The 27,036-nt window shown below is 47.1% G+C and overlaps 1 protein-coding gene across 1 annotated transcript in view; it reads right to left on the reverse strand.

The window, feature by feature from the left end:
* Positions 1–27,036, reverse strand: part of HIPK2 (homeodomain interacting protein kinase 2) — a gene marked incomplete at its 3' end in the record, with an annotated part of 181,470 nt that overhangs the window by 28,262 nt on the left and 126,172 nt on the right. The window contains exons 7-12 of the mRNA XM_080818744.1: positions 22,974–23,136; positions 19,194–19,320; positions 18,153–18,274; positions 9,083–9,225; positions 6,023–6,202; positions 3,001–3,282 (exon numbers count right to left, since the gene is read on the reverse strand). Coding sequence (XP_080674870.1) covers positions 3,001–3,282; positions 6,023–6,202; positions 9,083–9,225; positions 18,153–18,274; positions 19,194–19,320; positions 22,974–23,136 — 1,017 coding nt within the window. The remainder of the gene's footprint in view (positions 1–3,000; positions 3,283–6,022; positions 6,203–9,082; positions 9,226–18,152; positions 18,275–19,193; positions 19,321–22,973; positions 23,137–27,036) is intronic.

The raw sequence follows: 27,036 nt of genomic DNA on the forward strand, positions 1-27,036 counted from the left end.
GGCGACTGCCACGAGACACCGTGCTTACTGTCCTGGTGAGCGTCGTCGGCCCCTTCCCTCTCTTACTGCCATGCCAAGTCACATTAGCAGACGCGGTCAGCATTTTCGACAGAGTCAGGGCGCTAATCCTGGGTGAGCAGCAAATAGGAAACGAGGCTGGGAACACAGCAGATCAGAATCACGATGCTCACAGTGCAGGAGAAATTGGGTTTGGGAACAAGCAGCAAAGTCTTGACTGTTCGAAAGGGAACACTGGTGGGTTAGAAAAGCTTCCCGCCAGTTGAGGCCAAGAGTCTCCCTGACGGGCTGCACGTGGGGGTGCCTCCCTGTTTTCCCAGGACAAAAGCCTTCACGTGAGCTCCTCGGGATCTCCTGAAGCACACCGCCCTCACTGAAGGGGAGACCCTCAAATCCCCTTCTATTCTGAAAGTCCCTGTCGTCCTTGCCTTGCACTTGCCCTTGGATCACCTGCCCCTCTGAGCTCCGGATCCTGCCAGCCTACCTCTGAGGCCCCAGTGCAATGGGGCTGGAATTCACAATTTCACCCCCTCTCCTGCTTATCTACACCCTTTGGACCTCGGACCTTAGAGAGTCCCCTTTTCCCTGCTATTTCCCCAAGCTGTTTTCCCTTTGAACAGCCGCAGTACTCTGCTGGTTTTCACGGGGCTGATATCCCATTTTGTGTCATGATTTGTATGTGTCGTATCTCACTTATTACCCCGCAAACATCCCAAGGACAGAGCCCATCAACCTTATTTATGTGACACCTGCACTGCCTAGCATAAGGTCTTACACCGGTGAGGCCAATCAATATTTACTATGTTTAGCTTTATAATTCTGATTTTTAAGAACGAGTAATCATATATCCTTCCCCTTTTCCTCTCACTCCAAAAGGGAGTCACAATACCAGGGACACATTATACAGTGGTTTCTCTAGAAATAAAACAGCTACGGGCTTCCGTATGATCCCACTCAGACTCAAATCCACTTTCCTGTCTTCTTGGGTCTTGAAACGCTTTTTTGTTAAGGCAACAGTCATTTGATCTCTCCAGAAAACATGATTATGTCTTTCTGCGAGCTTCCTGTCATAGCCAGACAGCTGGAAGCCTTCACGAGAACTCCCCGGTTCCTGTGTTCGGTGTAACGTTGCATGCAGGCCGCCCGCATTTTCCAGTTTACGAAGCTCTGGTCCTCAGCAGCCCGCCGTCACTTACTGGTACTTGTCCCTCACACGAGAGCCCACCCATCAGCTCGTTCCCAGCCCTCCCCCATGTTTCAGCTGATTCACAACGAAGTCCTTACATTCCGCCAAGAATTCCAGTTCTGTCTTTCTGGGGCCCTAGGGAGCACTGGGGAAGAAGTCTGTGCTCTGGCCTGGCGCAGTGCTCGGCCCCGGCAGCCGTCTGATTGGAGGAGAGATCGCTCTCTCCTCCTCCCTCTTCCTCAGACACGTTGTTCTCTCCCGAGCACATATGTGGAGGCTCTGTGTCAATTCGAATCTCATACTTCAAAAATGATAGTCCCATCTAGTTGATTGTCAGATTTTTAAATTGCTTTTTCTTTTTCCCAGTTGTAGCAAAGGGCTGTGCGGGGCTGCTCAGCCCGTTTTATGGCCCACTCTACAAACACAGGGACAGGCTGCTGTGGGCTGGGAGAAGCCTTTCTCTTTGTGATGGGACCACCTGAGTCCATGATATTCCTGGGCTGGGGGAGGGGGATGTGAGACACTGGGGAGGACAGAGTATTCAATCAACATGGGGTTGTTATCAAGAAAGGGAACCGACGCCAGTCCCAGAAGGGCTCTATGACATTCTTTTCTGAGACACACTGAGGACTGGGCTGAGACACTAAACAGGAGGAGAGGACACTAGAATGAGACATAGACTAGCTCTCTCATGAAAAACAAAGCAAAATACTGAGTTCCTTCTAAAGACGGGAAGGTGTAGCCTGGGCAGGAGTAGCCTGGGCAGGAGTAGCGACAGCAAGAGGGTTTAGTTAGCCTATCTGTACATTTGGTACATTTGATTTCAGGTATGAGAATTTATCATTTCATCAAGAAAATTTGTGATTACTAATTAGTGACATTGTGTTCAGTCAGGCATTGATAACTGGGGCCTAACTGTGATCGTTAAGCTTTGCCTCAGGTCCCAGGACACGTGCTGGCCACCAGCGCTGGACTCGGCAGCGGCCGGCCTCCCCCTTCCCTGCCTCTTGGTCCCGGGAGAGGCTGGCACGTTGGAGCTGGGCTTGTGAGCCTTTGGGATCTACAAAGCCCCCGGGGCTGCAAAAGGCCAGGGGACTGACTGTTCCAGAGGGACACGGTCCAGGGGCTCGTCAGGCAGCCCAAGTACAAACCGCACTCTGTTCAAGTCTGGCTGGAAAATGTAGGAAAAGAGGCTTTGGCGCCAGGGCTAACAGTCTTACAGATATAATAAATATTCCTTTTCCCTTCCCAAGAAGCATCCACAGAGTAAAATGAGTTCTTACTACTTTGGAATAAACAGTAATGCTCTCTGGGTTGAAGAGCCAACTGGCAGTTTGAAAGATTGGGTTAATCAAACACCGAGAAATTTCTGATTAATTGGACAATTATTTCAAATTCTGAGAGCGCCAAGGCGATGCTAGAGAAATATCCTGACCAACTGGGAATAAATTCAACAGCCCAAGGCAGAGACTCTGAAGCTTACAGGAGCTGAAATACGCCGGCATCGTGTACCATTGGTCTCAGGTCCCCCAAATGTATAGGGACTGAAACTATTTTTCATGACCAAAGTGACTCGAACTTCTTTGGGCACTGAACAATTATGGAAAATCTGTCAGACATTCCCTTGAAATCACTTCAGGACTCTAGACCATGGAAAAACCAGAATGTCGGGGCCGGGAGACTGCGATCACCATGTCCGATGACGGAAAGGGGCCCAGTTCCACGGAGCACTGTCCTCGTGAGCCAGCAGCACACCGTGCACCCCGGCCCTGCTCCCTCCCGGGGTGGGGGCTCACCTGGTGGGGGCGTGCTTCTGTTCCTCCTCCTCGTCTGTGTCGCTGCTGATGGTGATGACGCTGACTGTGGGGCTGGGGGTGTCAGGAATGACAATCGTCTGCCGCTGCCGCTCCCTGGTGGTGCTGGAGGCCCCGTCGCCCCAGCCGCATGTGACCGAGGAGCTGCAGGCCGGGCTGCTGTGCACCAGGGCGCAGCGCGGAGGCGTGTTCTCCTTGACGCGCTTGGACCGCTGAGGGGAACTGACGGCCTGTGAGGAGGACACTTCGCAGGTGGAGATGTTTCTGGAATGACAAAGCCCCATACACTCAGGGAGGCCCCGTGGCTTCTCCCGAGGAGCTGAACTCTCTAGGGACACCGGCTTTGCCAAATCACTGTTACCAAGTGAGAAGTTCAGGGCACTCAGATGTTTTCTGTAACTGCTGAAGTGGCTGCTCATTCTTTCAGTCACTTGCTACACACGTGACAGCAGCGACCTGGCCTTCTCTGGGCTGTGGTCCGGTGCCACATGCCTGTTCCCAGCGGGAGAAAGGGAGCAGCCAGGGGCCTGAGAAGAGGGAGAGGGCTTGTGCCCAAGGACTGGGCTGGTCTCTGGGGGCAGATGCAGTGCCCAAGGTCTCAAGGTTGTCTGCCCACCCGCCCATCTTCAGGGTCAAGTCCTGGCTTCCTGAGCTCTGTCCTGTCGTTCTGCAAATGTACATGGGTCTTGTTTTGAAGGGAGATGAAAGAAATGTTATTTGCCACATAGAGCTTTGGTTTCCTCGCTAATGGCTGTTTTGCAACTTACGAAATGAAAACACTCACGTCTTTGACACCTGGGCCTCATAGGAAGTTTACCATCTGTTTTAACTGTAATGAGAAAAACTGGGCAAAATGCAAGAGGGAAAGGTGTACTTAAACAGGGACCTTTTAATCTTGACTTTGATTGGCTCAAAATTCCTTATCAAAGTAGCAAATGTAGTTTCTGCTAACTTAAGGGAAAAAAACACCTTCCCCTTTCCTCTCCCCAGCAACCCATGCTGACCTTAGTTGTATGTGTATAGTGAAGACAATGAAATTTTTAAGACTCTTCTATGTCCTTAGAGATTCCAGTACTTCCTAGCCAAAAGGGAGGCAGGAAGATGAAAATAATTCTGTAGGTTTATTTAATTTTCTATATAGCTAGCGTCAGATGTGTTGCTTGCCCCTTTCTGGGGCTGGCAATAAGTTTTACTAATAAGATTGTTCCACTGTTCCTACTTAGCATAAACTTATACATTTGTTATTGTTACTATGTTGCAATTTTTTTTTTTTAGATTTTATTTATTAACAGAGAGAGATCACAGTAGACAGAGAGGCAAGCAGAGAGAGAGAGAGAGGGAAGCAGGCTCCCTGGGGAGCAGAGAGCCCGATGCGGGACTCGATCCCAGGACCCTGAGATCATGACCTGAGCCGAAGGCAGCGGCTTAACCCACTGAGCCACCCAGGTGCCCACTATGTTGCAATTTTGAGATGATGTTTTCACTACCTCAGCAGTTAATGGATCTCCATTTGGCACTGTTAAAGAATAGGGCGCCAGGCTGCACCACCCAACAAGGGAGAACCTTCTGTTTTCCTTAAGGCATTGGTCTTAAAAATAGGCATACACAAAAATTTCAGTATAATTATATCGATCTTGAAACGTACTGGCAATGAGCCTTCATAAAGCCAGCTGGATGATGAGTGGGCAACAGGGAGGGACTTGTCAATGGGTGGGGAGGCTGAGTTCTTACTGCCCCTGCTTGACAAGGTGAGCCATGAGGATGCTAAGCTCAGCCCAGGGTCAGCCTGGTGTTCTGTGTGACCACCCACGTGGCTGGGCATGGCAGAGCAAAGGGCTGAGATGGTGGCCCCTGCTGCCAGACAATCTAATAATGACACAGCTGTGTTGTCACAGGGCTGCCAGAGATCTGAAATGGATTTCCCAGAATTGTCAGAAATACCCCAGTGAAGAATCGTGAAGAACAACTCAAAGGAAGTCAGCTCTTCGGTTAAACTTCAAAGGAGAATGACAAAAAGTCAGGCCTAGTTTCTGGCACCTGGTTGAATGAGGAAGTAGGAAACCAAAAGTCACTAGACATTTTGTGTACTGGGTTTCTTTCTCTTGAGCAATATTCTAAATAAGCAATTAAGCGCCTCCAAATCAGTGACTCTGGAGAAAAACGTAGGAGCAATTCTGCACCACGCGACCTTGATCTCGATTTTTTTTTTTTTTTAATTTGGAGACCTTTTTAAAAGACAAGTTTATTGAGGTATAATTTATATTCAGTAAAAGTCACCCTTTGGAAGGGTTGGATGAGTTTTGACAAAGGTACACGTAGCCCTGCCAATCCAGACAGAGAACTTTCCTGGAAAGTCCCCTCATGCTCCTTTTCTGTCAACCCCTTCCTCTCCCACCCAGTAGTCCCTGGCAACTCCTGATCTAGTTTTGTCTTTTCCAAAATGCCATCTAAATGGGATCATGTAGTATGTGGCCTTTTCTGTCTTATTTTAAGAGTTCACCGAGGGGAGACTGGACTGAAAGGGAATGAAAAGGTTTATTCTGCTGGTAATGTCTAGGATTAACCAAAATTATTGCATATTTTTTAGGAAGCAGCTAAGTGAATTTGATTTTTGACCCCGGATATCAAAGAAAGCACATTTCTCTACTGTTCATTAAAAAAAAAACCCAGTATTATGATTTCCAAAGTGCAACTTCAGAAGCATGTCTGAGTGTTTTATGCAGAAGGGAAAGGGCACAAATGGCTTCAGGTGAAGGGGCTGGACACTGGAATTCCAGGCCCTCCCCGTGGGGAACGGGCACGTGAGGGAGGATGGTAAGGCAAGCGGCAGGGAAGAGAAGTGAGACCGAATGTCTCCTTCAAACCCTAGTGCTACGCAGTGGTACGACACATTCAGAAAACCTTCTGCCGGCCACTCCCTGTCCCATGCCTGGGACTCAGAGCACATGCTGACACTCCTAATGCTTAGAAGTCTCTCTCCTCCAGGGCAACTCTCACCACCTACCTCGCAGAGGACTGGTGCTGCTTACTCTTCCGGGAGGAGGTGGTGCTGGTTGGCTGCTGTCGCATCACGTGGGCCACGCCCACATTTAAGGGCTGGGCTGCTGGAAGGGTCACATGACCAGTCAACAGGGTAGGCTGCTGCATGATGGGATTGTAATGGCTGCCGTGAGCGTGGGTATTCCTGTGTGGGAAAACAATGGGTAAACAAGGATCTTTATTGGTTTTATAAATATGGAGCTGCTCCTTTTTTTTTTTTTTTTAAAGGTTTATTTATTTGACAGAAAGGGAGGGGGAGCACAAGTAGGCAGAGCAGCAGGCAGAAAGGAGAGGGAGAAGCAAGCACTGTGTTGAGCAGAGAGCCTGATGGGGGACTGGATTCCAGGACCATCATGCCCAGAGCCCAAGGTAACCGCTTAACCCACCGAGCCACCCAGGCGCCCCTGGAGCTTCTTTTTTAGGATAAAGGTTCCTCCCCAATTAAAGGCCAAATTAAAAAAGTTGATTCTCACGAGCTCATGGGGTTGAGCTCATCAGATCAGCCTCCCAGGTGTGATGATGTTTAAAGGAGTGGGCAGAAACCCAGTTTGTTGGTGAGTGAGAAAGAGGACATTGCAACTGGGAAGAATGGCAGGTTGCAAGTTCACTTCAAGTTCTGCGGAGAGAAGATAAATAGTCCCTCTACCTTTTAAAGTCCCCAGACAGGTGACTGTGTGTACATTTTATTTTAGAGTTTATAAGTGACTTTAATGGGTTATCACACTCTGTGAGGTAGGATATCACAGTAATACCATTTTATAAATGAAAAAATTTGTAGCTTATGTTTAAAAAAAAGGAAAACTGAAAACTAGATGTACGTTCTTGCTGTTTGGAAATGTTAACATTCTTTTGAATTCTCTTGTGGCTAGCACAATGCTCAGGCATGTAGCAGCTGATCAATTAATTACATGCTTGCTGAATGAACAATTAGATTAACTGAAGGTTGATTAAATGTGTACAGAATTTGGTACTAAGTCAAAATCAGTAAGATACATGTTGATAGAAGTATTACTGGTAGCCATTTTCCTGAAAGTGAGCTATCTTTCAAGAGTTCTTATGATCTGGGTTGCGTGGAGCTCAAAGGCTTATTTTCCCACAGAAAGATTAAAGGTGGTGATTAATTCAGAGACTTGCCCATAAAAGCCCATTCAGCACCTAATAGAATTAAAAGTTGAAGGAGAATTTACTTGAATTTTAAGGATATTATAAAAATCATCTTTGCAACTTGGGGAAAAGGATGAATAGGAAAAAAAAGGAAGGAAGTAGACACTCTTGTAGAGATTTTGATAGCATTTTTGGACATTTACACTTAGAAACTGATGTTTTGGCTTCTTGACTTTGTAGCTGCTGTTTCTTCTACAGACATGGCATTCTTTTGACACAAGTCTAGCACCAGTACTTCTCTTTTGTTTATTAGCCATGATTATGGATGTTCTTTGGCCCACACATGAAATGGAGAAGAGACTGGAAACAAAGTGTCAGCTTTAAGCCTTTCCTGTGGTAACCAGGTAAGAGCTATGGAGGGAGCGGGAATAGGAAAATCTATATGAGTGACTATGTGAGTTTTGCTGAAATTAAATGGGCTATAAATGCTGAAAGACACAGGAAAAAGTAGTACAGCATGTATGTGTGGTCTTTTAGGAGAAAAGGGGGTGAGAAAAAAACCAATTGGTCAGACAGCTTTTCCACTTGGTGGCTGTTCCTCATGAGCTGGAGAGGGAAGACAGTCTCACACAGCACCAGCCAGTGTGAATGGGGGAAGGGAAGGTAACAGATCTATTCTTTGCCTGGCCTGCAGCAGATGCTAGTTTAATACATGTTAAATACAGGTCAAGTGCTTTGTATTTTATCTTAATTTAAACCTCCTAGCAATTCTATGAAGTAGGGATTATTATCCCCACTTTACTGAAGAAGAAACTGAGGCTCAAGTTAGGTAACTTGCCCCAGGTCATGCAGAACCAGAACCGAACCCGCTGCTTTGAAAGTGCTTCCAGTGAGTGGGGATGGACTTGGTGGGCATTGTCAGTGGGAAGTGAGCCGGGCTGCAAGAAAGAGCTTATGTCCTCTCTTGTTTCTGGTGGGCAGGGGTGGGGAGGAGGGTTCTATCTCCAGGTCTCTTTGTTGTACTGAGAGGGCATCATTCACCATAGCCTTTTGGATCCGAAAAGGAACTTCAGGGAGGCTCCACGGTTGGTATGGAGTCTGTCGGAAGGTGGAGGGATGCCCTGAGGTTTGGGCTGAGAGAGCCCAGAGGGCCGTGGGAAGCTGGAAACAACCTGGGGATTGCCATTTGGCTCTGCTCCGGTGAAGGGGGCAGTGGTAGTGTTGGGATGGAGAAGTGGAAAGTGGCCATAAAAACAACAGAGCAAGGTGCTGGTGAGAAAGCCAGTGCATAGGATGGGTGGGGTGCTGGAATCAGATACAGGGTACAGTGGGCCGGTGGCTGTCAGCTGCGGGCCTCTGACATCTGTGGAAAATGGACTTTGGTCTATCAGATCTGACTACTAGCTGAAGAGACACATTCAGCAAACATGCCAGAGTTTACCATTCCAAATAAAGCCCCATTCTGTCAGGCTTTCCCCCCGAGAGGTCAGATACAACTCCAGTGTGCCCATGTCTCCAAACACCTTGAGAGCACTTTCTAGAATTGCTTTGGAGCCTTAAGGACTCCCTTCTGCATTCTTTCACTGCTGACACATCTTTGTTCTCTGGGAGTGGAATTTAATTCTGAGAAACAAACCAAAAATCATCCGGAGGCAAGTCCATGAATTACACGGGTAACCAAACAATGTAACTGGATTTGGGGTCGATGGCGGCCAACTGACCTTAAGGTAATGAAGCTGATTTTCTTGTGTCCTGGTACATTTATTGAAAAACGAACTCTCATTACACTCCACATAATCTTCCTTTTACTTTAAATAGTTCTCTCTAAGCCATGGAACTGACAGCATGGGCCTGGCCAGGAGCCCTCTGAGTGAGTAGTGGGCATGCCTCCCGTCCCAGATATGCCTGCTTTCATGCTTACCTCCAGTCGGCCAACTGCTGGGTGCCTGCCATGGTCTCGGGAATGACAGTTGCGTGCTGCACGGACGTGTGGGTGGCCACTCCGGTCAGCTGCTGCCATGCCGGGGGAAGCAGGATTTGCTGGGTCCCACTTGGCCAGGCCTGCTGCAGAACAGAGGACGTGTGCCATCAACATGTTTGTTTATCACACAGTCTGTCCGCCTGAGTCAAGTCCTGATTGGGCCCGGGGCTGTGCTGGACCCTGCGATGGGTGTTCAAGGGGAGCCCCAGTCTTTGGCCTTGAAAACTAAGTTAAGGGGAGATCAAATGAACATCGGTGACCTACACAGAAGATAGTAAGTACACGGGCACAGAGTCATATGGAAGGGATTTATTCGTGTGGAAGAATGATTTGTTTAGAAATTCGCTCTAAGAACAATGCTCAAGGTTTCCCAAAGTTCACTTCCTGATTTGTGCTGGCACGTAGCTATGTGCAGGAGACCGAAATAGCTGCCTTGGGCCACACAAAGGTAACTTTCTGCCCTCAGGAAGTTTTCCATCTCATATCCTTTATTTTGCCTTTTGTTTAGGAATTAGAATCTAGACCTCCAACTTGTGTTATTTTCTGAACCTAAAGTAACAGAATTCTGAGATCACCAGACACTTGCCCATGTCCGAGAGCAAGCAAGCATTAAATAAAAAATTCTTAGCTGGGGCCTTAACCGTCACTGAGAATTACCCTGATCCACCAAAGCCAAAATGACACGTAGTTAGCAAGTCACAGCTTGATTCTTCATAAATTTTAAGCTTTTTCTAAGAACTCTAAAATGAACTTTCCTGATTCTTCCTTGAATAGAGTCACTGGTGGGTGGGGGTAGGGGGTGTTTGCCTGGTGTTCTGAACTTCCTATATCTTCAGTCACTCTTCTGCTTGCCTTTGGTTAGTAAATGATTCAGACTGAACACAGCTGTCCAAAGTTGGACACCTAAAAGAACACCGCTAAGGTAACATACTTCTTGGGCAGGTCAAGAATTTAAAGATTCAGTTACATGTTGTTCTTTCCATTGGGCCGGGTATCACTGACATTGGATAAATTCTTGAATACAGTGCTCCACTAACTGCATCTTTAATAGGTGCATTTTGGCTCTTATGTACAGACAAGCACTTCTGGAAATGAATCATGAACTTGAATCAAAACTTAATAAGCAATGATGTGTATAAAATGATACAACCACACTTTAGATCTGAGTGGATGGTTCACCTGGTCCCTCCTTTTCAAGGTACAGATGAGGCCAGTGAGATCGCTCATACCTTTTTTACACTGCCTGTTTGCTTACTGATCTGTTTTGATACAGGTAAAAAACTTAGGGACCACAGTTTATACAGTAAGTGCTTAATAAATGTTTGTTGATAAAATGAAAGAAGCAAATCTACCAAGGTAATTAATTATTGTTAACTATATTCTACGTTTAATGAATTCAGACACGGCAGAAAAGTAATTTAATTGACTGAAACAGTTTCAAGCTCAAAAAGTTAAATGAGTAATAATTTTGTTGGCAGTAAGGTTTATACTGACTTGGGGGCTCATTTCAGCTTTACGGAAAAGCATGTGTTTTGACTATTACTTCTGAATTATAAATCTTGATATTAAGCCAATGACATCGTTTTCCCCCTACTTTCCCAAAATGGATGTTAACGTTTTACCTCAAAGAGACAGGGTAAAGGCTATATTTGACTTCCACTGAATGACAGGTTCAACTCATGGGAAATGAACTTCACACTTTTATGATTACTTGTGTACACTTCTATAACTTATACTTTAGTACCACTTTATAATTTATAAGATTAGAGCTAATATATTTTTTTAAGATTCTATTTATACATTTGAGAGTGAACGAGAGAGAGAGCACGTGCTCATACACATGAGCAGGGGAAGGGGCAGAGGGACAGGGAGAAGCAGGCTCCCGGCTGAGCAGGGAGCATGATGTGGGGCTCGATCTCGGGACCCTGGGACCATGACCTGAGCCAAAGGCAGACTAAGCTTAACCAATGGACCCACCCAGGTGCCCCTAGAGTGAATACTTCTTGATGCATACTGTATGCCAAGCACAGAGCTAAGACCACAGATAGGTTTCAGACTTCATCTTTTTGTGCGTGTGTTAAAGATGTTATTTATTTATTTATCTATCTATCTATCTATCTATCTATTTATTTATTTATTTGAGAGAGAGGACAGGAACAGGGGAGAGGGAAGCAGACTCTGGTTGAGTCTGGAGCCAAACAAATGTGGGGCTTGATCCCATGACCGTGAGAGCATGACCTGAGCTGAAATCGAGAGTCGGACGCTCAACCAGTGGAACCACCCGGGCACCTCAAGTTTCTGACTTCATCTTTCTACATCAGTTTTGTGAGGTAGGGACTTCTCCCCATTTCTCAGACGGATAAACAGAACTACGGAGATGCTAAACAACCTGCCAGAAATGTAGGAAATGAAACATTTATTGCTTTCTTTCTCTAAACCCAACTGAAATGATAATGAAGGAATAAATAATATAGAGATCTGTAAGGAGAAAGACAACAGAGGAGACGACAGTTAACAAAATCTTGGAAACTGGAAAACAGACAGGCAGTTACTGAGTTATCTAAGGTCAAGTCTGTGAGAGTCCTTTACCTTTCAGTTTGCAGACCCGAAGTAGGAGGCTGGAGGATTCTCTCTAGGAAAACTGACTCGTCCAAGAGAAAAAACTACAGATACTTTGGAGGATCAGGGAATCTGCCACTGAAAATGCTGGGCTCAGTCCTTATCAGACTAGAGAGAAGCCCGCATTCAGTAGTCCGTCCTCACCCTCCTGTAGCTTTCAAATTTAGTTTTTTAGTGCTTCAGTCTTAGTATGAATGAACAGCCAAGGACAACCAGATATTAAAGGAAGCTTCTAACATGAGTCTAAAACAAGAAACTCAGAGGAAACAAAAATAGTATAGAAATCAGAAGAAAATTCCCAAAAACTTAAACTGTCCCTCACAGAGTTAAAAGAATTATACACACATACACACATGAGACAAGATCATATACAGGAATATATATCTATTTGTCCATATCTGTATTCAGAGAATAAGAAAGAGTTCTTAGAAATGAGAACTGTAACAGAAGTTAATTCCATAGAAGGTTTTTAGAAAAAGCTGAGAAAGATCTCTTGGAAAGAAGCACAGATACAATATATGTAGAGAGAATAAAAGATGAAAATCTTTAGATTAATTCAAAAGCACCAACATCCAATTAATAAGAATTTCACAGAGAGGAATCAGAGAAAGTGCTGGCTTCGGCGGCACACATACTGAAGTTGGAACAATATGGAGAAGACGAGCGCGGCCCCTGCACAAGGATGCCATGCACATTCTTGAAGCGTTCCATACTGAAAGAAGAGAGAGAGACAATGGAGGGGAAAAACTTCAAGGAAAAATAAAAAACTTTCAGACTGAAAGGGCAAACAGAGTCCAAGACAATGTATGGAAAAAGACCCATGAGGAAGCATGTAGTCACAAAATTTCAGACCACTGTGGACAAGGAGAGTCTTAAGAGGGAGGAAACTAAGCCAATGGAAAAATGAAACCATCATTAACTCCAGGACAAACAAGCTGCATAGGAAAGGAATAGAATCAAAATATATTATGAAGCTCAGCGGAGAACAGTATATAATGCTGAAGATAATAGTTATGTACATAATGCAGAGTGGTTGAATAAGAAACTTCCATGGGAAGAACGGGAGAATGGAAGAGAGAGAGAGAGAGACAGAGGGAGAGGGAGAGCGCATGACTGGGCAGGTGCTGTGGGGATGGGGTGGTTTGGGGGCTAAGTCTTCATCTTCCACGTAAGACAGAAATTCCAAAATGGAAATGTCAGAAAAAAGTAGTTTAAGCATGCTATTTAGAAACTTGGAGTTAAATGACAAAACAGTGAAAAGTTATTTTGGGGGGATTGGAAATTGGGGATGGGATAGAGCAGGATACTATTTTCTTGTAAGTTTGTGGATTCATTCAACTTTAAAAATTAGGTGCATGTATTATTTTGAAAGAAAAATTAAATTAAAAATAACTTCCCTAAAGTCATATAGCTGGCAGGTGGTGAGACTGGCCTCTGACTTGTAGGCAATCAAATCCCAGAGCTCCTGCCCTCAGCCAGCACACTACTTCTCTTCATAGAAAGGATACACTGAAATGATGCCTCTATTGAAGATCAGGGACTCGTGGTAAATGCATGAAAGTAGCATGGAAAAGCCTTCCTTATTCATGAACAATTCAGATGCCAAGCAAGACAGAAGCAGAGAGCAAGACAGAAAGGTTAGACAGATGCATTGCTAAAAATGTTACTAGAGGAGGTTTTGAGTGAGAAGCAGTGAAGTTTTAGATTTTGGACAGTTTAAGAAGTTCCAGCCAACTGTTTGTCCTTAGGGAAGCATTTAAAGGGATTCAGGTGACAGGACTTGACTGGCTAGAAGGCACCTTAGTCGTGAAAGGCTGTAGTCTTTAATGAATCTCCATATTTTGGACAGGGGTTGGGGGGTGGGGGGGGGGTGAGAGAGAGCTCCGAATTCCTGTTCCAGCCTTGTTGGAACAAGTCGAAAAGGGTTTTGGACCCCGCCATTTGAAAAGTGAGATAAACTCAATACTGTCTCATCTGAGTCCTGTATTTCCCGCCTCTCTGTCTTTACGCACTCGTTCCCAATTTCTGATGGTGGTCTGGGTGCGAGCTCTGGCTTGAGGCCTGAGAGGACAGAGGTGCCAGCCGCCTTTGCACGGTACCAACAAGGCTGTACTGGTAAGAGTCTGGGAAGACCACTCTCAGATCACTCCCAGATCACTGACACAAGAGGGTGTGAGTTCACTCTGGCCTTCTGTGCACACGTCCTTGGCCCCCCCCCGCCCCCCCTCCCCAAGAGACGGTCTCCCTTTGAAGGATGTGAGAAGCTGCTGGAAGGTGGGGAGGAAAAGCAAAGCGAACAAAACGAATGTGAGGAATGGACTGAGAAGACTCCATCTCTAAACTTTCACAAATACAATCCTTGGAAAGGTTTAAATATTTGTAAAAACAGTGATACCCACTTGCTGGATATACTTAAGGTAAGGAATAGTATTTGGGAAGCCTCTGCCTGATACCTAGAAATTTACCCGGAGGAACAGGAAGGTGCTAGTTTAAATGTTTAGTTACTGCTTTTTAAAAAAACCACCAAACAAGTTTTATAAGTTAGCTTACTTTCATCCTTTGAAGGCACCAATTAAAAATACCAGGAGAGCTCTACCTTTCTAGGCTGACATTCTGCCATGGATTAAGTGAACAGAAAACAACAAATGGACAGAAAGACACACGGTGACACTGGATAGTACAGGAAGTTTTTTTTAACCTAATATAAGAAATCTTTGCATGTCGAGACACATTGGTCTACTGTGTTTTTTTTTTTTTTTAAAGATTTGATTTGAGAGAGAGTGCATGAGCGGGTTGAAGGGTAGAGGGAGAAGCAGACTCCCCGCTGGGCGGGGAGCCTGGCTCAGGGCTCAATCCCGGGGCTCCAGGATCATGACCTGAGCGGAAGGCAGACGCTTAACTGACTGAGCCATCTAGGTGCCCCTATTGTGTCCTTTTTAATGGCTACATGGTGTTCCATTTTATGCACACACATCAATTTATTTAACAAATCTATGATGAACATTCAAATTGCCCCTAGTAGTTCCGTGTTATAAACACTGTAGAGACTAAACTCTTTGTACATGTATTTTTTGTTCCCTCTCCCAATTAGAGCTTTAGGTTAAATCCACTTGGAGATTTACAGCACTCTAGGGACTCTCTTTCAAGTAGGCAAAGGGAAAGCTCTTCCCTGCTATGATTAAAGGACAAACAAATTCAGAAATGCTGAGCCTACTGGTTTTCCCCAAACTGAATAATGAAGAATGACTAGGTTAGCTAATAAGAATGCTAATTATTATTTCTTTCAGAAATGATTTCTGGCTTGCCAGGGTTAAGTGGGCAAACAAACAAAAAATCTGTAAGTATGTGCAAGTTCTATAGGTTTTGGCTCACAGAGGAGGAGCACTGGGAAGCTGGTCTGGATTTCTGCCAATCAGAGAAAATATGAACAAGATAGTTGGTCCCTGGAGTGAGCTTATAGTTCTTTCTCTTGATCTTTCTTGGCCTTTTCCAAACTCCCTTCTACCAAACTGTGTGAGCAAAAGGAAGCTATGAGGGCTGGTGAGAGAGGCAGAAGTAGAAGGCCTACTTTAAATATGGAAGGTTCTCTGTTTATAAACTCAGCAACACAACTCTGTAGGCCGTCAGAAACTGTTGTCAGTGGTCACTGCAGTGTCATTTTGGATATAAGAACAGAGATGAAGAATGATAAATATCCACCTTAAATAAGTTTTTCCCGAACACAGAAGGGGGTAATAATATCCAACATACTGTATGAGACTGGGATGACCTCGAAGCTCAAATTAGATAAGGATTTTATAAGAGAAAGAAATTATAGGTGACTTCTCACTTCTGAATATAGATGAAAAACACTAACCACAGTATTTACAAACAATCCAGTATTGTAAAGCATAAATGCGTATCAAACACACGTGATCAAATGAAGCTCATCTCAGAAATACAAGGACAGTTTAACATTAAAAACCTTTTAATGCAGCTTGTCATATTAGCAGATGAATGAACAAAAAACACAAGTATTTTTTTTTTAAAGATTTTTTTTTTTTTAATTTGACAGAGATCACAAGTAGGCAGAGAGGCAGGCAGAGAGAGAGAGGGAAGCAGGCTCCCCGCTGAGCAGAGAGCCCGATGCGGGACTCGATCCCAGGACCCTGAGATCATGACCTGAGCCGAAGGCAGAGGCCCAACCCACTGAGCCACCCAGGCACCCAAAAAACACAAGTATTTTAATAAATGCATAAAGAACATGTGATATAACTCCATTCAAAAGGAAGCAAGCTTGATAAAGTTTCTGTCAAATACCAATGGCAAACAAAGTATGGCAAACAGAAGAACCTCCTCTAAAGTTAGGTACCAGTCAAGGATGTCCAGCGTCCACACTGTTGTTGAACATGGCTCTGAGGCGCTGCCACACAGTGGAAGGAGGATTGTAGAGGAGGAAACAAAGCTAGTAAGAAGGTAGAATCCATAAGAAATCCACGGGAATTCACAGAAACAACCAGAACTACTCAGAGTTTAGAAGGACTGCTAGATAGGGCACCTGGGTGGCTCCAGTCATGATCTCAGGGTCCTGGGATCGAGCTCTGTGTCAGGCTCCCTGGTCAGCGGGGAGTTTGCTTCTCCCTCTCCTTCTGCCCCTCCTCCTGCTCGTGTGCACACATGCACACATGCATTCTCTCTCAAATAAAAAAATAGAATCTTAAAAAAAAAAAAGGACTGCTAGATATAACAAACTCAGTAGAGCCAACAGGTTTCATCCTGGAAACCAAAAACAAATAATCAGAAAAGAAAATTAATAAAATTATTAATAGTGACAAAACCTGCTAAATATTTAGGAATTATTCCAAAAAAAGGAAACTTTTAATGAAAAGAATAAAAGATAAATATACAGCTATGCTGTATTTTGTGCATGAAATGACCGAAGGATGTCAGCTTTTCCTCAGGTAAATACAAAATTTAACCCAAGTCCAGCAAATACAGTTCAGGGCCTTTTGTTTTGTAATGACAGTTGCTAAATGCTGTGTAACTCTGAGCCAGTGATTGTTTTGTTTGTAAGACTGTGGTTAAGTTCATATGGGAAGTGAAGGACGAGGCTGACAAGGAAATTTTGAAGAACAAAATGGGAACGAGGCTTTCCAGACAGCAAGAAGGGTGTCAGCTTTAACAATTAAGACAGCGGGCCACGAGAAAGGCCAACTGAGTAGGGAGCCCAAACACATCCCTGCAATTCCGCTACATTAAAATTAAGCCCAGAAACTTCTATTCAACAGAATATACCATATATAAAGTGTCTGTAGGAACACACTGAGAATAGGCTTTGGGAACCTACTTTATTTACAAATTAATGTGCTTCTGAACTAACAGCTTTTAGGTTAAGCAGTCATTGCTGCCCGATGATGGAAACGATCCTGTAGAAGGGTTTGTGTCCTGAGTCTCTCACCTGATGGCCATGGGACTCTGAGGCAGGGATTGTGCCTGTTTTCTCTATTTGTCACCTGGAGACAGATACCTTACTTATCATGCTGTTGTGGGGATTAAATCAATTAACAACTATAAAGTGTCTGGCATAATGATGATGTATTTGTTTGAGTGCCATTAAAGATGGATGACTATTATCACTGCGTCACTCTGTTGCCTTAAATTTCCACAACATGTTACACATTTTCAACCACTTTCACCTCTGTGTTCTCATTCTACCTTCGGAGTACCTATGTGAACAGATAAGGAAGGTTCCAGCTCACAGCTTCTGTGATCCTGGTTTTTCAGCTCCGTATGAAATAAGGAGATAATCTCCAAGGCTCTTTTTGGCTCTAAAAAATCATTTCTATTTTAATTTTTTTTTTTTTAATTTATTTATTTGTCAGAGAGAGAGACCGAGAGAGAGAGTGAGCACTGGCAGACAGAGGCAGAGGGAGAAGCAGGCTCCCCGCCGAGCAAGGAGCCCGATGTGGGACTCGATCCCAGGACGCTGGGATCATGACCTGAGCCGAAAGCAGCTGCTTAACCAACTGAGCCACCCAGGCGTCCCTCATTTCTATTTTATAAGAAAGAAATTCAAGGCAAAGAAATGTTAACTGACTTGCCTTAGGTCACAAAGTTATTAGCAGAGTTAGGATTAAAACCTATGTCTCCCATATTAATTTGCATTATAAAGCTACTATAGTAATAATAATTTCCCCAGACTCTCCCTGTGTCTAAATTTCTTTGTGGAATTATAAGCAAGATACGTAGGAAGGTGATTCACCTGGGGATCATTCAGAATATTACTGATCTATTCTAATGAGTCAAAGCGCCTAACTCATCGCCAAAGAAGGAATTAGTGGAGATCTATCTCTTTTGTGAACAACATTAACACGGATAATGGCAGTACGAGTAATAATGAAGAAAGAATTACCTGGGCGAGCAGACCTGGTTGGATCTGAAGAGGTTGCGCTCCTGGGGCTTGAGTGACGATGGGCACGGCGTTCTCCATTCGCACAGAATAGCCAGCGTGCTTCGAGGGCGAGGCCTGCAATCCTGTTCCAGACCCGGGCAAGGGAGAGAGGGGTTGTTGGGGGGTCGGAAACCGCTGGATGTGGAGAACCTTCCTAGTCAGCTGGTCAGGTCTCCTCTCCCCCCGACTCCAGTCCTCACCAGCTGTCACTTGGTCCTTTGCAAGTCTCCCCTTTAGTTTCTAACTTAAAAATTTTAAAAGCCACAGAAAACCCAACTTTGAACATTTTCAGAGATCAGAAGGTCAAATTAAGGAGTCTGTAAAAGCCTGAAGGGGAACAGTTATACCAACAAATCACAGCAGAAAAATGGCTTCTAACATGTAAATACACTTGGGGTCTGTCAGAGCCAGGGGTGTCGGGAAGAGTGTACGAATCCACTGGAACGGCATCGACACTGGAAAGGCACCGACTCTGAAATTGAGCCACTACACACAGTGTACACAGTGAGGGGAGCGGAAATAAACACCTGAGATTTCTGCATACACGGTAACCTTGTGCACCGTCAACTCTGGCTTCTTAGAGCTCTCAGAAGAGCGTTGGGGTGCGTGGCTCATGAATCAGTTGGGGGACCAGCCTGGGAGGTACTTTTCAGGGAGATTTGTGTTTTGCATTAGAACGGAGGCTGCACTGGCTGGCGGAGTGGCAACTCTCTCCGGATAACCCGCCCAGAGGATATTTTATCGGACGAAACGTAAGCTGACATCAGCCTAACAACAGAAGTGCAGACAACACGCCCCTTTACAGACAGCTGGCCAGGGACCAAAACACCAGCACGTGGGGAGAAAAACAACTTGGTGCTGAGGCTTAAGTCCTCTTGTTTCTAGGCTGGTTGAAAGCAGGAGGGGGCCCTCAAGTTCAGTGATGCCAGGAAACTGCGGGTACCAGGGCCCCGGAGGTCCCACGGTAGAAGCAGGTGAGGGGCCGCGTCTGCTGGTCCTCACCTTGGAAGCCGGGCGGACACACGATGAGAGCTTGCTGGAAGGGGTCGGGCCGGGCACAGATCTGGGCTGTTCCCGTCTGCAGCGGCATGCTCCGCTGGGCCACTGCGGCCATGGACGCCGCTGAGGGCTGGTAGAGTGCAGATTGGTAGTTTAGTATGGAGACTTCGGGATTGGCTAAGGAAAGAGTGGCACTGGTGGAGGTGGGAGCCTAAAGGAGTGATGGGGATTAAACAAAAATAAACAAAAATAAAAAATGAGGGAGGTGGTATGCTGGGAGCTACGAGTTTAAAGCAAATAAATGAACTCAAAAGAAGAGCAAACGAATAAAAACCAAGAGCAAAAAAGCGAAAACAGAGAGGGGTAGAGACACTGCTGAAGTCCCAGGGAGAAGCCGGCACCTGCGGCCACAACAGAATCACCTTTGGTGCTTCCACTCACGCCAATTCCTAACACTGGCGGGGCTCGGACGAGAGGGCACACGGAAGCTTGCACAACGGAGGTCTAAAAATTGCAAAGTTAAAAACCAGGCCAGGAACTATTTATGTTCTGCCTTTCCGCTTTGACAAATGTACTTCACAACTATCTAGAAGGCCAGGTTTGAGTTCAGGACTCTTCGATTCCCTGGGTTCTGCACTGGAACATGGTGATGGGGTGAGGAACGGGAGGGGGCAGGGGAGGAGATGAGGGCTGACCTCCCGCCTGCCTTCTCTTCCTGCCCCAGCTCCGTCCCACAACTTGGGTGCTCTGGGTGCCCGTATGCGGACCTGCCAGCTCACACGTGCCAGCTCTGTTCACACGCCCCTTCCCTTGGGGCTGGTGGCACAGTCTGTACTCGGGAGGATGAAGCCAGGAGGAGGCCACCTGCAGGCACAGGGGAAGGCACGGAAGCACGCACACACACACCGAGGAAGGCTGTGGTGGGCCTCGGAAGGGGACCCTCCTGCTCAGGCCCAAGGCGAGTACTGCTTACAGAGCTGCTCAGACGGCTGCAGAGCACGTAACTGCAAATTAACACGCTCTAGAAACAGCCAGGGAGAGGGACACACTGAGCCTGGGGCTTCCTGTTTGAGTTTGGGGCATTCTTACTCTAGTGTTCGGCTCCGAAGGCTGGAAGCCAGAGAGGAGAGTGCCGGTGGGTCAGGAGAATTTAAGTGGAGAGGAGTTACATAAACTCTGAAATTATGTCCTCTCTCCTGTGTCTTTCAGAAAGAGACATCATTTGAGAATGAAGCACGGAAACTCAGTTCTGAACTGGAAATTCTCTGGCTTTGCCCCGTCTCAGCCGTCTTCAGGCTGATCCTGCACACGCTAGGAGGAGGAGGGCGCCGGTGTCCTCAGAGTCAACATGGCTTACAAGTTTTGCTGCTAGAGCTTCCGTGGACTGAAGGGTAAAGAGGCAAGAGCCACAAGGGTATCTTGGACCCACGTAGAAACAGAATTTTAAGAAGATATGTATGTATCTCAAAATTGATAAGAAGGATAAAATCTCATTTTACCAAAAAAACCCCAATTCATTTTATATTTTTTTTGTGTAAATACTTAGACTTTATGGTGAACTTTTGTGCAAAGCAAATTAATCTGTTTGAAAGTAATCACTACATTAGGTGGCATACATGTTTGGATTTTAAGATACATGTTGGCACAGTAAGTGGCTGTTTTGAGCCTCCAGGTAGCATGACCGGGAATACATGTGGATTGCGTGTGTGCGAGCATCTGTGTTTCATTACCGATGACATGCCCTGTGTTTCCTCTCTGTTCTCTCTGCGGCCCCACCTGTCCTGGAGGCCCCTCCCCATACACATTTCCCACTGTCCCCTGGGCTTCCCTCCTTGGGGACCAACATGCTTCAGGTTCCCACGAGGGGACTCTCCTGTTTCCTCCTCCCGTGGCTGCCTCCTTCAACTCGTCCATGGGACCTTTTTAATCCCGACTTCTTTAGCTGGGGGTCTCTCTCCTGCTGTCTGGGCTCTGTTTAGTGAGTTCTGGCCTCCACTTTCCCTTTCCAATTCTTCTTGGGGCTGAGACTAGAACATTCTTTCCAAAAGACTACCTTGTGCCTGTCACCACCTCTGCCCCCAAATCTCCAATTACTGTCTAATGAACACTGTCCACGCACTTCAGTCTGGCACGCCTGTCACATGGTTTGGCCAACCCTCCCTTCCAAATTTATCTCCCTCTGCTCGCTGTGCTCACGGCACCAGCCTGAGTCCACTCACTGCGGGCGAGCATGGTGTGAGCGCGGGTCCCGCTGACTCACACACAGCCTACCGCCCACAGCGTTCTCTCCACGCCTCTGCGCTTCAAGGTCTCACCTGCGTCCCCTGTCTCCAAACTGAACCCCCCTATCAATTTAAACGAACTTCTCTGTCCTATTAACCCATCCAGAGGCACCTGCATGGCTCAGTCGGTTAAGGGTCAGACTCTTGGTTTTGGCTCAGGTTGCGATCTCGGGGTCGTGAGCTGGAGCCCCGCATCAGCCTCCACCCTCAGCATGCAGTCTGCCTGTCCCCCCTCTAGCTCCTTCCCCCGCTCGCTCATTCTCTCCTCAAATAAATAAATAAAATCTTAAAACAACCCCCCCCTTCTGCCAGCTAATGTGATGGGGTTCTGGTGATGAAGGACAAAACCATGGTGGTATTTTGTCAAGCAGCTCATAGGTCTGGCTGTGGACACAGCCTGAGCGCTGGGGGTGGGAAGGCACGTTCATTTCTTTGGATCAGGTCTTGGCCTGGCTCTTCTCCCTAAGGAGAGTCTTAAGAATACCAATAGCCCCGGGGGTGGCAGACTCCAGGTGGCCTCTCCTGGATATAGGCAGAGGGACAGAGGGCAGGGAAGGAAAGCTGGGCCTCGGCAACTTAGTGTGCTGCAGGACTGGCCTAGAGACCGGGGAGGTGGAGGAGAGGAGGAGGAGTCTGGGGGGTAGGGGGCGCTGGTAGCTGAGGTGTTCGTATTTCAGGATTAGAACGCAGACACTCTTTTCCTCTGGAGGGGTGTGTGCAGACACACACAGGAGTGTTGTGACCACTGCAGATTTGATAAGGTTGAAAAGAAATCCAGGGACAGTTAGTTCTTTGGGGAAAGTGGGAAGACCGGAATTTGGGAATAAAAGCAAAATTCTCTTAGATATCAGAGGCAACCTGGACTAGGATTTGCAGATTACTTACTCAGTAAATAGTTCCTGGGCATCATTCATATTTTAAATGACGCGTGAGGTGCAGGGTTCTGCTAATTTTTTGCAAAAAGTTGGAAATGTGTGAGAAGAAAACCTTCTGGTTCCAGCTGCTGGGATTCTGGTGACAGACTGATGAACTGATTTTCCCTGTGACTTGGAGAAAGGACGGGTTTTATCTGTCCTGGGAGATCACATGGACCCCGTCGTGTGGGGACAAGGGGGAGGGGTCTATACTGCATGATCGCCAGCGTCCCTTCCCGGGCTCGAATTCTTTACTGGGCAGATGTCAGACACAAAGCCATTAGAGCAGGAGGCTTTACGTTATTCTCACATTGGGTCAGAGGGAAACACGAAGAGGTACCATCTCAGAAAGAGCACCCCAAGAGAGTCCTTTCTGGGACCTTTCTGTGGGACCAGCAGTCCATACAGAGTGCCTGGCTCTCTCAAAGGAAGTAAGTTTGGAAGTAAACACTGTCTGACATAGTAGAGGAATCCTGCGTATGACAGTGTCTCCTGTATATGATCTCCTGACTAGGTTTCGGGGGAAAAATACGATTCTTGATGCTCACCGTCAGCCCTGCCCGCCTTCCCCTTTGCTCCCCATTCACCTGGTTGTGGACAGTGTTCAGCTGGTTGTTGAAGGTCATGGTCAGGTTGGTGGACGTGCTGGGGGCCACATGCGTGATGAAGGGGGTTTTGCTCTGGTTCACCGTGTCATACATATTCACCCGACGCTTGCAAATCTCCATGTTCTGGAAACATGATTTGACGCTGTTCGTGCAAAAGGCAGAGGCAGTAGGGAAAGAGAAGAAGGTAACGGAGAGACGGGGAGAACAACGTTAATGCAGTAACTAAGAATGGGGGAAGCTTAACTTTAGTCTACATTTGCAAGAGTCCCCTTTATTCAGATGAACTGCCCCCACTGCCTTGTGCTCCCTTCCCCCATGCAGGACCGGTAATGGTTCTCCATAGCACAAGAGACGTGACAGCTCTCACTGTATTTTCCTCATACCCCTGATCTGCTGAACCAACCTCACGGCTCGTTCTTGGCCTTCAGGGTGGCTTCTGACTGGGGACATGAAATAGCAGCTTCTGACCAAAGACAACTCCTCGCGCTTCTGGGGCACCAGCGCCATCTAGGGGACGGCCAAGGAAGGAGCCAACCCAGCACCTTGTCCCTGTCGTCACTCTTTGTCCCCCCTGGGATTGCACATGTAACGGGAACAATAATACTAGTGGTAATTAGTAATCGTGGTTAACACTGGTTGAGAACTGTGGCAGGTGTTTGCAAGCACTCTTCCACTCAGTCCTACAACAACTGCAAGAGGGAGAGAGGATTGCTGCCCCTGTCTTACGAGTAAGGATGAAGTTTTAAGAGAGGACAGACAGGTCATCTGCCAAGGTGAAGAGCTAATCACTAGCAGTCTTCACCGTGCCTATACAGCCTCCTCAACCTCCCGATTCACCCTCCCTTTCGCTTTTCTCACTCTTGCCCAGTTACATGAAATAAAAATTCTCTCCCTCATTCTCTTCCTCCATTGCATCCGTGAATCAAAATAGAATCCTAGTTGGGAAAGTAAAGTATAAAAATGTTGCTGACACCAGCATGGAGGAAAAGGAAAGCCATAGTGGATTCCACGCTGAGTTCTTGAAAATCCCCCATAGAGTATCCCTCAGAATTTACACACTGTTTCTCATTCACTTCTGTCTTCTCATGAAACTTACTTTTCCTCCAATGCTAACATTCAGAATAGTAAAACAGCACTTAAATTTCAATTTTAAATACTTATGTTACAAATAATGTAATAACTGAATACAAATATTCATTTTCCACTACTTTAAGATTACAAATGGATCCTATGGGTGTGCTAGATTTTGGGCCCACCGGGTGTATGTGGGCTATCCCCAAACATCCTTTCCACGAACGATGTTTCAAACTTGGACACGCTCAGAGAATCCTTGCTTTCTGAGTTAATGACTACTGAGAATGGCCACACTCCACACACGGAATAAACACTTACTGACTGACGACCCTGGAGAGAAAGGAGAACCTATTCTATGGCAGCTAAGAGTGAAAAACTAGCAAGAATGCTGGTGATGCCAACGTGCTTGGAGCATCTACTAAGTACCAAGCAAACGGCTAAGTGCTTTCATGTGGAAGCTGAAAGAATAAAATGATGGGTTTTGTATTCTTTTTGGAGTGTATTTAAACGCATTATCTGGTTTTATGGCAATTCAACCTAAAGCTTTTAGACTATGAATTTTCTAACTGAAGTGGTCTGAGTTTCAAGTTTCATGAAGACAGGCAAGCACCTGTACTTCGGGTTAATTCTGTGAGAATGGTTTTTAAGGAATTTGTGCACTAGCCCCCTGGTATGGAGAAGGGGTCCCTTTCACCTGTTAATCTAGATGTTGGGGCAGGTCTGGCCCAGCCCCAAGGTTGACGGTGGTCCTCAGCAGTGTGGGCTGGAAGTTTCTTCTTGCCCTATAGTTCTCATGGTCTTCCCAGCCAGTTCTAGGGCCCCTGAGGGGTTAGGCTGACTCTAAGGTAAGCTTAGGTGTGCTCAAAGACCTGTCTTTCCTTCTGGGGCCCATTTTCTGAATTCTAAATTGCCAGGGATCCTCTTGGACCTACACCAAATTCTGCACCTGAAACTGAGGCTCATGGTCTCTGAGCTTGGTCTTCATTGAGTACAATGAAGCATTTTATTCCCACTTCCTTCACGGGACCCAGAGATGGGCAGGGCCCTGAGGTCGTTCAACCATGCCCCTGACTTTCTGTGGGGGACTGTGTCTTCGACTGTGCAGATGGCTGACGGGAGCCTTCTAGAGAGCAGGACTACACCTCCCGCCACGCTGTTTCACAAGTGTCTCACTTCGCCCCGAATATGAAAAGACTGATCTCAGTAAATCACCAAGTGTGCCTTCCTTCTGTTGTACAGACCGACTGCTAGACTTACCCCTACCACCCCAGAAGCAGGACAAATCCCATAATGAGAGTCTGCTATGGAGGGGTTCGAGTTCCTTCTCTGTCCTAGAGGCTGGTTGTTTCAAACCAAGGAAACACTGGTCGTGGCAATGTGATCTGACTTACTCAGTGTCAACCGATAAGGACAAGCACTGAAATTAGAGATGGTAAGGAGGGGGCCACCCACTCATTTCTTGCCGCTCGGGAGAGGCCTGAGCGCTGACCAGGACGGGCAGAGGTCTCTCGCATGCTCAGCCTCCCCATGCATCCCTATGTCCTAACCCGAACTAAAATCAGGCACTCTCTCAAGCACACCGCTTCTCCCCACACACACCCGGGGATGGGACTTCTTATTCTGTCACATCCCAAGAACCTCGAGGTTGAGAGGTTTAAGTGCTACCCCTCGTTACCCTCTGTTATGGGCTGAATTGTGCCCCCCACCCCTGTGTTGAGGTGCTGAGCCCAGTGCTTCAGAATGGACCTGCATTTGGAGACAGGATCTTTAGAGAGGTAAAATGAGGCCGTCAGGGTGGGCCTCATCCAGTTCCCCGAGGAGGAGGAAATCAGGACACAGATGTGTACAGAAGGCCCAGGGAGGCGGGAGGGAGGAGAGGGCCACTGACAAGCCAGGCAGAGTTGCCTTAGAAGAAACCAATGCGGCCAAACACCTTGCTCTCGGTGCTGGGTCTCAGTCTTCTGGAATACTCCCCTCATCCTGCCACCCCCTCGCCGTCCATCACTGCGGCCTGTGCCACCTCGCTCCTCCACTGTGCCCCAGGCCCGGCCCACCGGCGGAGGCTTCGGACATCAGACACTACTTCTCAACCCCGTGGCCTGCTGTCATTTCCTAGCCTAGTGACAATAGCCTTGCACTCCCGGCCCCCACCCGGCCCCTCCGGGAACGTCTGCATCCTTCTCCTCCATCCCTCGCTCACCACAGACACTTCGTGCCGGCATCGGAAACTGTTCTAGTCTCTTCCTATCAGAAGAACCCCTTGGGCCCCTCTAGTCACTCCTGTTTCTCCCCCGCCCCGTCCTGCAACCGGCTACACTGGCTGCTGCTTCCCCTCAGACAGCTCTGCGGCCACATGCAAGTTCTGCGTTGCCGACCCGGACGGGCCCTTGCTCTCCCAGCAACTCTGGCCTGATGGAGCAGCGGCAGGCAGGTCTCTGTTCAGCGTAACTCGAACCAGCCTTCCCTTTCTCTGAAGTGCCTCTGTGGGACTGAAGGATGAAGACCCCCATCCTTAACACGGGGCCCTGCCCGGCTCATCCTGAGGCCTCCTCACCCCCAGAACCCCGGCCCCCGTGTCACCCACGCCAGGAGGCCCCACGCAGGCAGCGCCCTTCCTGCCCCCGCCGGTCTCGTCCCTGGTGCCCTGTTGCCCGTCCTCCCGCAGTCACCCTGCAGGGGCTGCCCCGCCCGGCCCCGACGGCAGCCTACTTTCCCTGGTAACAGCCGCTTCTCTGGGGATCACGGGTTTGGTGCCTTCTCTCACCTACAGGCTGGGAGCCCCAGGGGGTGGGGGCTCCCGTCTGCGCTGCCCCACACGGTACCTGCCCGTGGCACAGCACACAGCCCGCTGAATGGATGAACAACTGAACCAACCGGAATCCCCACTAGACCAAGGCCACTCCAGCATGGTTCTGGGCGTGACCTGTGGCCCCAAAGGTGGCTCTGCTTCACAGACGCTCACATTCCC

Source organism: Martes martes, assembly GCF_963455335.1.
Source record: "Martes martes genome assembly, chromosome: 11".
Taxonomy (NCBI): Eukaryota; Metazoa; Chordata; class Mammalia; order Carnivora; family Mustelidae; genus Martes; species Martes martes.